The following is a 12,194-nucleotide window of genomic DNA, read 5'->3' as shown; positions in this document are numbered from 1 at the left end:
GGAAATTAAGTATGGTCTAAGGTGATATATATATATATGTGTGCCAAGTTGACAAGGGGTGGACTGTCATGGTTAGGGACAGGTGTCAACTTGGCCAAGTTGTGGTGCCTGTTCGTCTGATTGGGCAAGCGCTGGCCTGTCTGTTGCAATGAGGACATTTCATAGGATTAGGTCATGATCCTGTCAGCTACATCCACAGCTGATTCCATTTGTAATCAGCCAAAGGGGAGTGTCTTCTGCAATTAGTGATGCTAAATCCAATCATGGGAAGCTTTTTAAGGAGGACTCAGAGGAGACAGGTTGCATTCCTGCTTTGGCTGGTGAGCCTCTCCTGTGGAGTTCATCCAGGCCATCCATTGGAGTCATCGGCTTCGCAGCCTGCCCTGTGCATTTTGGACTCTGCATTCCTACGGTCACGTGAGACACTTTCATAAATTTTATATTTGCAAGTGTTCCCTGTTGATTCTGTTTCTCTAGAGAACCCTAACTAATATAACATGGGTTACAGTTCCACAATTTTAGGTTTTTACTTTTAGCTGCTCTAAAATACTGGAGACTAAAAGAGATCAATTTCATGATTCGGCATTCATATTCATTTCTTAAATCCTACCTTCTCTGTATAACTCCACCATCACCTTTGATTTTTCCATCCCTCTTTTTAGGGGTGTTTGGGCTATGGCCATTCTAAATTTTTCATATTGGAAGATTCTGTCCCTAATATGGGGTAAGGAGATGGAACTATCTGATGTTCTGGAGAGGCTGGGTTCAGTTCCAAGACTTATCTGGGTCCAGGGACCCACTTGGAGGTTGGAGGTTTCTAGAAAGTTACTCTAGTGCCTGGAACCCTTGTGAAATCTTATATATTGCCCTCGGTGTTCTTTAGGGTTGGCTGAATGGTCCTGGTTGGAGTTGGCAAGTTTTGATAGGTAGCAAGGTTTAACTGAAACTTGCATTAAGAGCAACCTCCAGAGTAGCCTCTCTCGACTCTATTTGAACTCTTTCTGCCACTGATACTTTATTAGTTACACTTCTTTTCCCCCTTTTGGTCAGGATGGAATTGTTGATCCCACAGTCTCAGGGCTGAATTCATCCCTGGGAGTTTTTTTTTTTTTTAATTTTTGTTTCCATGGTTTTGTGTCTATTGGTTTATCAGAGGTGTCATAAACAAAGATTTTAAGATGAGCTGAAATTTTTAGAAGCATCATTATTTTATGTGTCCCAGTTTCTTTATTTTTATATACACTCAAATTATTAAATTTTTCTGGTTCCCATTGTTTTGGGGACATCCATATATACCAGTACTTTCCAAAATGCTTTGAGGTCTTTGGATAGAGACTGTTATAATGAAACGATACTAAGTATTTGACAAAGGATTTATACATGAAAGATGTATAGTACAAGCATAAATTATTGCTATATTGATACCATGTCACATTATTGCATTCTGCAGTCTCTTGAGTATAAAATAATATTTCTACCTTTGGTTCTAGCAAACACCATTGTGCAATTCTGAAATCTACAGCACAGAAATTCTAAGCGTCCTCTCATAAATAGAAAGCAAATCACTTTTCGGCATTTCTGGCTGTTTCCTGCCAATTTCAGATAATTAAAACTTTAAAAATATGTATTTTATTCTATTCTGCTTTAACTCTGCTCCCTCTACCCAAAAAAGAAAGGTTTAAAAATTAAAACTTCGTGTATATAATATTAACAGCGAATCTTTGGCTTTTCTTTTACTTATTCTTATCCAATGATATTAACTCTTTCTTTATTATTGCAGACCTCAGGATATCATTGTGTTTATAATTGGAGGAGCCACCTATGAAGAGGCTCTAACCGTTTATCATCTGAACCGCACCACTCCTGGAGTAAGGATTGTCCTGGGAGGAACCACAGTGCACAACACAAAAAGGTGAAAGAACATTTAGTCCTACAATTCCCTTTCCCAGAGAATAAAGCTTAATTTCCCTTTTTATAGATAGTTCCAGTCAATAGAATAATTTAGAGTTTGAAGCAGATGAAGGATCTATCCTTTTAGAGTCATACGTCAGTTTATTAAGTCTAAGACCTGGAGGGCAAGGGCCAGCTATTAATAATTTATGTTTCCTATGTTCAAAGAAGGACAAATGTGTAGACACAGACTAGCACTTTGAAAATACTTCAACATAGTGATATTGGATTCTGTGACTTACCCTATTTTATTACATCCATTCAGTAAGCATTTAGTAGAAAGAATACAAAGATGACTAAGATAAAGATCCTACCTCAAGGAAGTCATTGTTTATTAGGAAGGATAAAACATTAAAAAAATAAGAAATAAGTCCTGGAGAGACAGTTAAAAGACCTATGGATTCTCAGAGTGGCTAGGAGAGATTAGCGAATGGTTCTTGGGGAAGACAGCACATAAACTGAGACTTGGGTAGAAAATAGACGTGAAGAAAGAGCAAATTCTCAACAGAGTTAACTACGTGAACAAGTAAGGGGAAGCTTTAGGCAAACGTAGATGTAGAAAGAACAAGTGGTTGACCAGTCGGAATGTGCATAAGAAAGTGAAAAGGTTGATTGAATTTCCCTAATTTTGCAGAAGGCCTTGAATTCCAAGCTGAGGAATTTGTACTTTCTTGTGTAGAAAATAAAGACTCATTGAAGGTTTTTAGCAGTGAAATTACATGAGGATCATATGTTTTAAGAAGATTAATTTGGCAGCTAATGGTAAAAAAGACACAGGAGGAAGAAATTGGAGAACCATGGCATGGTGGTAGAATTTAATGATTGGTGACCTTGAGAGAGCCCTACTTTATCCATTGGGAGTAATTCAAGGTGTTTGTGTGTTTTTTCATTTTCATATTATTTGGTTTTTCTTTAACATAACTGTTTTCTTTTATTATGGAAATAATACATGCTTATTCTGAAATTTTTTTGAAGTCACAAAGTATAAAGAGGAAAAAACCTCCCACAATCTAACCTCTTTACATTTTGGTCTTTACTGCCTTTTTTCTAAGCCTGTGTGAACATGTATGGCAGCGTGTGCTCAGAAAGGGATTTCATTGTTACTCTGTCTTATAATCTGCAGTTTATAATTTATAATGTAAATATCTTTTTGTGTTAAATATACAAACATCATCCATTGAGCAGATATTTATGGACTTGAGTCAATAATACACTTATGCCTCCTTGAGTGTAAGAATCCTGATTTTCTCTCTTACTATTTTTGTGAACTTGGACAAATTATTTAGCTTCTGTGTTAGCTTCCAGTGCTTCCTGGCTATTTATATATATTTTTTTGAACTGTCACTTTCATGTTCTTTGCCCATTTTTTCATTGAAATATTCCTCTTTTTTTCCTAATAATTTTAGAAATTCTATGTGTATAATTAAGGAGATTGACCATTTGTCTTGCATATGTTTTGCAAATGTTTCTCCCCTAATGTTTCTGTTTTAATGTTATTTAAATTGCTTTGTTATATAAAATTTTTGTTATTTTTTTTAATGTTACTAGTCAAAGCTACCAGTGATTTCTGCCTTTAGTGTCATGCTTAGAAAGTTCCTCCACAGCCAAGATGATATAAATACTAACCTTTATTTTTTCAATTACTTTTATGAGTCATATTTAAAGTGATATCTTTAATCTGTCAGAATTTTTATTTTAGTATAAACTGTAAAGTAGGATTTTCTTTTATAGCTTTTATAGAAGTATTACATATGTACAGAAAAGGACACCGATGAAAGGCAGCCAGGTTAATGAAATGTCACAGAGTGAGCACATCTTTGTAGCCACCCAGACTATGAAGCAAACTGTCACCAGTACCCCAGTGCCTCCACCATGCCTCCTGTTTGTCAGGACTCCCCCACAAAGTAATCACTGTTATGACTTCTGTAACCATAGATGAGTTTTACCTGTCCCTAAAAGATAATTTGTTGAATGAGTGAGAAAATAGAACCTAAAATTAATCTAGTTCTACCTTTCTCTTAAACAATATAAGGTGGTTAGAATGTTTTAGCTCTAATTACTTCCTCCCAACTAATAAGCTATTGTTGTCCAACATTTTGGTTCCACCTCATTTATATAATCCCCAAATTAATTATTAATCTTATTTTCTGTAGTCAGTGCTCATTTAGATTTACCCATTTTTTTTTAAACTTTTTTATTGTAAAATATAACATATATAGAAAGCAAAGAAAGAAAAAGGAACAATTTTCAAAGCACACCTCAACAAGTTGTTATAGAACAGATCCCAGAGTTGTCATGGGCTACCATTCCACCGTCTCAGATTTTTCCTTCTAGCTGCTCCAGAACACTGGAGGCTAGAAGGAATATTAATATAGTGATTCAGCAACCAAACATGTTGAATCCATTTTCTATGTTGTACCTCTTCCTTCTCATTTAGTCCTTCTCCCAGTTTATAGGAATCTTTGGGCAATGCCTGTTCTGACATTTTCATGTTGAGAAGGGATATCTACACTAAAGGATAGGGGGATGTAACTAATTGATCATCTTGGAGAGGCTGGTCCCTCTGAATTTCAGGATGTATCTAACTTAGTAACCCTTCGAGGATTTTATGTTCCAGGAAGGGAAACCTAGTGCATGAAACCTTTATAGTCTCAGTGCAAGCCCTAGGTGTTCTTAAGAGTCAACAGAAGGAATATTGATTGGCGTTTAGCAAACCACAGCAATTAGCGCTATCTAACTGAAGCTTACATGCGAGGAGCCTCTTGACTCCATTTGATTTCTCTTGGCCACTGATGCCTTATTTTGTTACACTTCCTTTCCCCCTTTTGGTCCTGAAGGCCTTGTGGATCCCAGGGTGCCAGGGCCTGATTTATCCCCCTGGGCCCACGCCCCCACATTGTCAGGGAGATTTTCATCCCTAAATGGCTTGTAAGCCTGTAGGGGGGAGGGTGATGATTTTCTTTGCTAAATTGACCTAAGAGTTGCTTCCAGGAATCTTCTTTGTTGCTCAGATGTGACCTTTTTTTTTTTCTCTCTACTTTGTTTTCTCCTTCCTTCTGATTGAATTTTCTTTTTATTGAAGTACATCTATTAGTAGTCCTTTGAGCTGCTGGTCAGCTTTCTATCATTTCTAAAAATGTCTTAGTTTAGCTACATATAGATTCCAGGTTGCTAGTTTTCTCTCCACACTTCAAAGCCAGAAGGCAGTGTAATACTGTTTTTAGTTGTTGCTATTGTCTGTTTTCAATATAGTTGATTTTTATTTGTAAGCAATCTTTTCTTTGATCTTTTTTAAGATTATCTTTTTGTGTTTGGTGTTCTAGTTTTAGTACTATGGTATCTGAATGTGGATTATATTTGTTTATGCTGCTTGATAGGAAAATTTCTGTTTGACATAATTTCTGGAAAATTTCCGAAAGTCATTATTTCTGTGAATATTGCCATGCTTCCATTTTCTTTGTTCTCCTTCTGGAATTTCTATGAGCTACATGTTGGGCTTTCCTTTACGAGTCTCTTGACCTCTCATTTATATCATCTATCTATTTATTTCTCTGTGCTGCATTCTGTGTAATTTTTTTCAGATCAATATTCCAGTTCAGTGATTCTCTCTTCTTACTCCGTGTCTAATTTGTGTTCATTTGTCCTTGAGTTTTTAGTTTCAAAGATCATACTTTTATGCCTGCAAGTTCTATTTGCCTCTTTTTCAAATTTGCCTGATGTTTATGTTAATATCTTATTCTTCCCTGATGTTTTCAAATCCTTCATTTTTCTTTACCTTTATTAATTCTATAATCTGAAGTGCTTAGGGGTCTAATTCTACTGCTATATCTGCTATTAGCCCATGATGAATCATTTTCTCATTGTTCCATCATTTTGAATTATGAATTATCTTAAACTGGATTTACCTATGGAACTTCCAAAGGGCTTAAGTAGATGTATCGCTCCTGCATAGTTTCCTTTAATTTAGGCCATGAGCCCCAAGAGCATTGTTAGCCTGGAGCCGTTTTTTATGTTAATTTCTATACTTAAGGATTCCTGAACTATGCCGAGCCAGTACCAAGATTTTCAAGCTTCCTTGTTAGTTCTCTGTCCAGATAGATTTTTCTTAGCCCACCTTTTTAGTGAGGGTCTCTCCATTATGCGGGAGTTTCAGTTCTGACTTCTTTTCTTACTTGGCCTAAGCCTTGTCTCTTGTTTATCAACACCAGCGTATACCTACAGGGTAGTCACAGTATCAGTTTATTTATCAACCTAATTTTTTATTCCCTTTTTGTTATGACCTTAGAGATTGCTCTTACTTTCTTAAGAGTTTGGCTATCCATTTAAAAGAATATTTGTCATTTTTTTCATCCATCATTTCTACATGTTTCATTACAACAGAATTTTCCCCTTATCTAGTCTGCTATAATTACAGAAATTGAAGTGTCAATATGGTTTCAGTCTTGGCAGGGTATAAAAACATAATGTTATGTAAACTTTAATTTGAAAACTTATCAGCCAATATTTGGAAAGGTAGCCCTATATTCTAAAATGTCAAACTGAGGCCTTTGTACCTAATTCAGTAGCCAGTGGGGTGCCATTGACTATTTTTGAGAACAGGAGTGATGTAACACTATTACCACCATTTTATTACCTTTGCCACGAATAATAATAATGGTAATAATAATAAAAAATACTTATTGAGCATATACTGTGGACTAGGCACTATGTAACATATTTTATACATTTTAATTCATTTAATCCTCATAGAAGTTTTGAACTGTTATCTTTACTCCATATATGGAAACTGAGGCAAGAGAGGTTAATTAATTTACGTAAGTAAATGTAACTAATAAGAAATAGAGCCAGGATTTGAAGGCAAGAGCCCATTTTAGTCACTATGCATTTCCTTCATAAGTGTTACTTGAATGCCTGACACTGTACTGCTCTCTAAATAATATTTAATCATTTAGGGATTAAAAAGTTTGTTACTTGATGATAGATAGGATTTTATTTTCTTGTTATAAATGAATTCTCTCATGTGTGCTTACATAAGTCATATGCTTTTCAGTAAGCTTTAATATCAGAATTTAAAAGATTAATTAACCCTTGAAAGATCCTTCTGAGAGTTAATATTTTCCACTGAGTATTTGTACCTCCATGACCAGTGCCTAAGAACTGTAGCATCTATAAAACTGGAGCCAAAACTATAAAAATCTTAGTAAAAACATATAGATATATCTTCAGGACCTATATTAGGCAATGGATTCTTACTTTACACCAAAAGCACAAGCAACAAAAGAAAAAATAGATAAATTAGACTTCATCAAAATTAAAAACTTTTGTGCACAAAAGAACATTGTCAAGTACATAAGAGACTACCCACGAATTGGGAGAAAATACTTGAATATCCTATATCTGATAAAGGTTTAATGTACAGAATAAATAAAGAATTCCTGCAGTTCAGCAACAAAAAGACAGCCCAATTTAAAAATGGTCAAAGATCCTCGGTACAAATTTCTCCAAAGAAGATGCACAAATGGCCAATAAATACATGAAAAGATGTTCAACATCATTAATCATTAGGAAAATATAAATCAATACTACAATGAAATATCAACCTCACACCCACTAGAATGGCTATTATTAAAGAATGGAAATTACAAGTGTTGGCGTGGATGCAGAGAAATGGGTACCTTCATACATTGTTGATGGGAATATAAAATGTTGCAGCTTAATGTAGAAAATAGTTTGGCAATTTTCAGAACATTAAGTAAGAGCTACCATATTACCTGGCAGATATTTTTATACCAGTGTCCAGAGCAGCATTATTTAATAGCCAAATGATGGAAGCAACCCAGTTTGGTAATGGATGGTGGTAGGGGAGCACTACGTTTTGAATGTGATTAATCCCACTGCATGGAATGCTTCGTAGTGATTTCAGATGGGAAAGTTTATGTTGTATATGTTTCTACTATTTAAAAAAAGAGAGAAAATGACAATTAAATGAAATACATGATCCTGAACTGGATCTAATAATGAAGGAGAAAAAGCCCAAAGGTCATTATGGTGATATATGAAAAAAATGGAATATAGACTGTAAGCTTTATACCAATATTAAATTTCTTGAACTTGATAGCTGTACTTAAGGTGGTTATGTAAGTGAATATCTTTATTCTTACTAAATTAGTGTACTTGGAAATATTATGTGTCCAAGGAATATGATGTCTGCAACCTGCTCTCAAATGTTCAGAACATAGGAAGGGAAGGAGGGAGAGAAGAAGTGGCAATTATGGCAAAATGTTAAAATTGGTGGATCTGGACACCTGGTTGGGGGTGGGTGGGTATGTTGGAGTTCTCTCCATGAGTTTTTTGTTATTTTTGCACCTATCTTGAAAGTTTGAAATTATTTCAGTATAAAAAGTTTAAGAATAAAAGGAAAATAGATGACTAGATAGATGTGCCAATTTGAAACTGTTGTATACACCAGAAAAGCCATGTTCTTTAATCCTCATTCAGTAGGATTTTTTTTTTTATTGTTTCCATGGAGATGTAACCCATTCAATTGTGGGTGGTAACTTTTGATTAGATGGTTTCCGTGGAGATGTCTCTATGCATTCAAGGTTGAGATTCCTTACTGGAGCCCCTTAAGAGGGAACCAATTTGGAAAAAGGCTTCAGTGTTGACAGCCCACAGAGCCAGAGACCTTTCCATGTGCATAAAGAAAATGCCCTTGGGGGAATCCTTATGAAATGAAGAGAAAGCTAGCAGAAGTTGCCATGTGCCTTTCCAGCTGGCAGAGGTGTCCAGAAGCAAAAACCCTAGCAGTCGCCAGCCACATGCCTTCCTAACTGACAGAGGTGTTCTGGATGGCATCAGCCTTTCTTGAGTGAAGGTAACTCTTGTTGGTGCCTTAATTTGAACGTTTTCACGGCCTTGGAACTGTAAACTTGTAACTTGATAAATTCCCTTTTTAAAAGCAGTTCCGTTTCTGGTATACTGCATTCCAGCAGGGAGGGAAGGGAGGAAGGGATGGCACAGCAAATGTGGTAAAATGTTAGAAGTTTGTGGATCTGGGTGAGGAGTATGTTAGAGTTTTCTGTATGAAATTTCTATTATTTTTGTAACTGTCCTGTAAGTTTGAAGTTATTTCAAAATAAAATTTTTTTAAAGAAAAACATTAAAAAACTAAATTTCTAAAATTAATTTTTCCTTAAATTATTGTCCCAGTTCCTGAGCAAATAATCTTTTATGTAAAATTAAGAAGGGAAGTCAGAATACTTAATTCATAGAGAGTTTCTCTTTGGGGTGATGGAAAAGATTTGGTAATAGATAGTGTTGATGGTAGCACAGTATCAAGAAAAATTGAACACCACCTGAATTGTATGCATGTGTTAGTTTGCTAGCTGCCAGAATACAATATACCAGAAATGGAATGGCTTTTATAAAGGGGAATTTAATAAGTTACAAGTTTACAGTTCTAAGGAGGTGAAAGTATCCAAATTAAGGCACCAATAAAAGGTTACCTTCACTCAAGGAAGGCTGATGCGTCAGGAGCACCTCTGTCAGCTGGGTAGTCACGTGGCTGGCATCTGCTGGTCTCTTACTCCTGGGCTCCATTTCTTTCAGCTTCTGTTCCTGTGGGGGTTCCTCACTTTGCTTCTTCGGGGCTGTCTTTCATCTCTTGGCTTCCCGTGGCTGTCTCCAGGTTTTGGCTTGCTTAACATCTCATGGTGATGTCTGCTGGGCTCCAAGCATCTCCAAACATCTGTGTCTCCGTTCTCTACATGTCCACATCTGTGTCAGCTCTGCTGTGAAGTTTCTGTTGGCTCTGAGGCTTTGCTTCTGGCTCTCTTTCCAAATGTTTCCTCTTTTAAAGGATTCCAGTAAACTAATCAAAACATCCTTAGAATGGGTGCGTCTCCACCTAATCAAAGGTCACACCCACAATTGTGCAAGTCACATCTCCGCGGCACTGCAATATTTATTCAGGATTAAGACAAATGGCTGCCCCCAAAAGACTTCAAGATTAAGATTAAAACATGACTTTTCTTGGGGTGCATAATACTTTGAAACCAGCACAATGTGAAAATGGTCAAAATGGAAAATTTTAGGTTGTATGTATGTTATTAGAATAAAAAAATAAAGACGTTTACTTAGAGCTATACAGCATAAAGAGTGAACTCTAACTATGGACAATATAATTATAATAATATTGTTTCACCAATTTTAACAAATGTTGAGAATAAGGAAAACCATGAAAGCAAGGGGTAAGGGGTATGGTAGGTACAATGCTTTTTTTTTTTCTTTCCTGTGTTCGTTTTATTTCTTTTTCTATTGTCTTTTTATTTCTTTTTCTGAATTAATGCAAATGTTCTAAGAAATGATGAATATGCAACTAAGTGATGATATTGTAAATTAGTGATTATGTATGTTGTTTTATTTTTTCTTTATTTTTTTAATTAATAAATTAAAAAAAAAAAAAAGGAAAACCGTGCAGGTAAGAGGGGACTCTTTTTTTTTTTTTTTTTTTTTTTTTTAACATGGGCAGGCACCAAGAATCGAACCCAGGTCCTTGGGCATGGCAGGCAAGCACTTTTACCTGCTGAGCCACCGTGGCCCACCCAAGAGGGAACTCTTTACTTCCTACATGATTTTTCTATAAATCTACAACTGCTCTGATCAAGAAAATTTTGTACTGGTAACCAAACACAAAAGGGTAAGTAAGCCATACAAAAGCTTTAGGTTGATCCTTCCAACTGTCTCCAGCTTTGGTGTCTCTTTGTTTGACCTTGCTAAGCAGTGTGGGAACATTCTGTTTGAGCAGATATCATATCAGTACAAGGGTCAATAAAATCTTGGACAGGATTGTTGACTGACTCCTAGCCAATGAAACTTTTAGGAATTGGGAGTTTCTTTGGTAATTGCCAATTTGGAAAAAAAAAAATCAATCAATGTTTGCAATATATAAATGATCCAAAACCAGGTTTTAAAATTTACTTTTATAAATCTGTAGCCTTTATCCACTTAGTATATAGTGAACCTTATCACTATTGATAAGAAGACAGTGAAATTTATGTTTCAGACACCAATTACTGTAAATGCCTAAGAAATTGAAAGCAACACAAATGTTTTCACCTTTTAGTGAAAAGGCTCAATGTTAATGATGAAATTGGGCTTCCTTGGGTATTAGTAGCATACTAAGTTCACAATTCTAGTTTGTCACATATTGGAACACTAGACTCTTAGTAAGTGGAAAGGTTAATATTTTTTAAAAATCACAGTTTGTGTACCTGGATATAATAGGGCTGCTATGAGCTAGCAATGAAAACCTTGATAGGGCGGGCAAGGTGGGGGAAGCGGGGGATGTTGAGTAATTTGTTTCTGTGAATCTTTAGAGTTTAATTTTTGTGGGAGGTCTTATGGTACAATTTCCTATGTAATAAATGAATTATTTCTTAAAAGTCCAAAGGAATGAGTGACAAAGATACAGCCTTGATCACAAGAGCTGTATGGCACAGAAATATAAATGCTGAGAGACTACAGAGGTTAGGAAGCAGAGTGTACTTTTTGATGTGCCATGATACGTGCCCTCCTTTATTTCCAACCATGTAAAAAATACATGGGCTGTCCCACAAGAATTTAGATTAGTGGCTATCTTATAGACAGGAAAGAAATCATATCTTGTAGCTGTGAACACAATGTGCTGATTTAGAAGCTACTGTCTTCCAGGGTAAGAAATGCCTGTTGGATATTTGAAGGCTACAAGTCACTTGGTTTCCTATGATCTTTACAACTCTTAATTAGAATCTGAGATTACCACAGATTTATTCTTCAGTCAAATCCTAGTACCACCACTTACTAGTTTATGATTTTGGTCAAAGTTGTCTATGAAATGGATAGATGGGTCTTAAGTAGTCTCTTGCATCCTAGAAAATTACTTGTGTCAGTCATCAGTAGCAGTTTCAACAACCTTCATCCTGGGATACCCTCCATTTCTGAAGTTCATCCAGCTCGCCTTTACTATAAATTTAAACAAAATCTTAGTTGTAGATAAAACTAACAAATATTATATAAATAATAGAAACAATTCTTTCCTTCTCTCCCTAGCGTATTTCCATAAATGAATGTAACATTTATTGAGAGATTAGGGACTATGTATGTATAAACTTCTTCTACCTTAAGCTTAGCACCCTGATGATGTATGTCCCTTAAATTTTTTTTTTTTGGTATGCTGTGTGGCAGGATTATATTTTATTATTTTT

General features: G+C 35.6%; 1 protein-coding gene across 1 annotated transcript in view; it reads left to right on the top strand.

Annotated features, from left to right (window-relative positions):
• VPS45 (vacuolar protein sorting 45 homolog) overlaps window positions 1–12,194 on the top strand; it is an 85,592-nt gene that overhangs the window by 46,419 nt on the left and 26,979 nt on the right. Inside the window, exon 14 of the mRNA XM_077156170.1 lies at window positions 1,781–1,912. Within this exon, the coding sequence (XP_077012285.1) occupies window positions 1,781–1,912 (132 nt within the window). The remainder of the gene's footprint in view (window positions 1–1,780; window positions 1,913–12,194) is intronic.

Source organism: Tamandua tetradactyla, chromosome 4 (assembly GCF_023851605.1).
Source record: "Tamandua tetradactyla isolate mTamTet1 chromosome 4, mTamTet1.pri, whole genome shotgun sequence".
Taxonomy (NCBI): Eukaryota; Metazoa; Chordata; class Mammalia; order Pilosa; family Myrmecophagidae; genus Tamandua; species Tamandua tetradactyla.
This window is presented reverse-complemented; position numbering and strand designations above follow the sequence as displayed.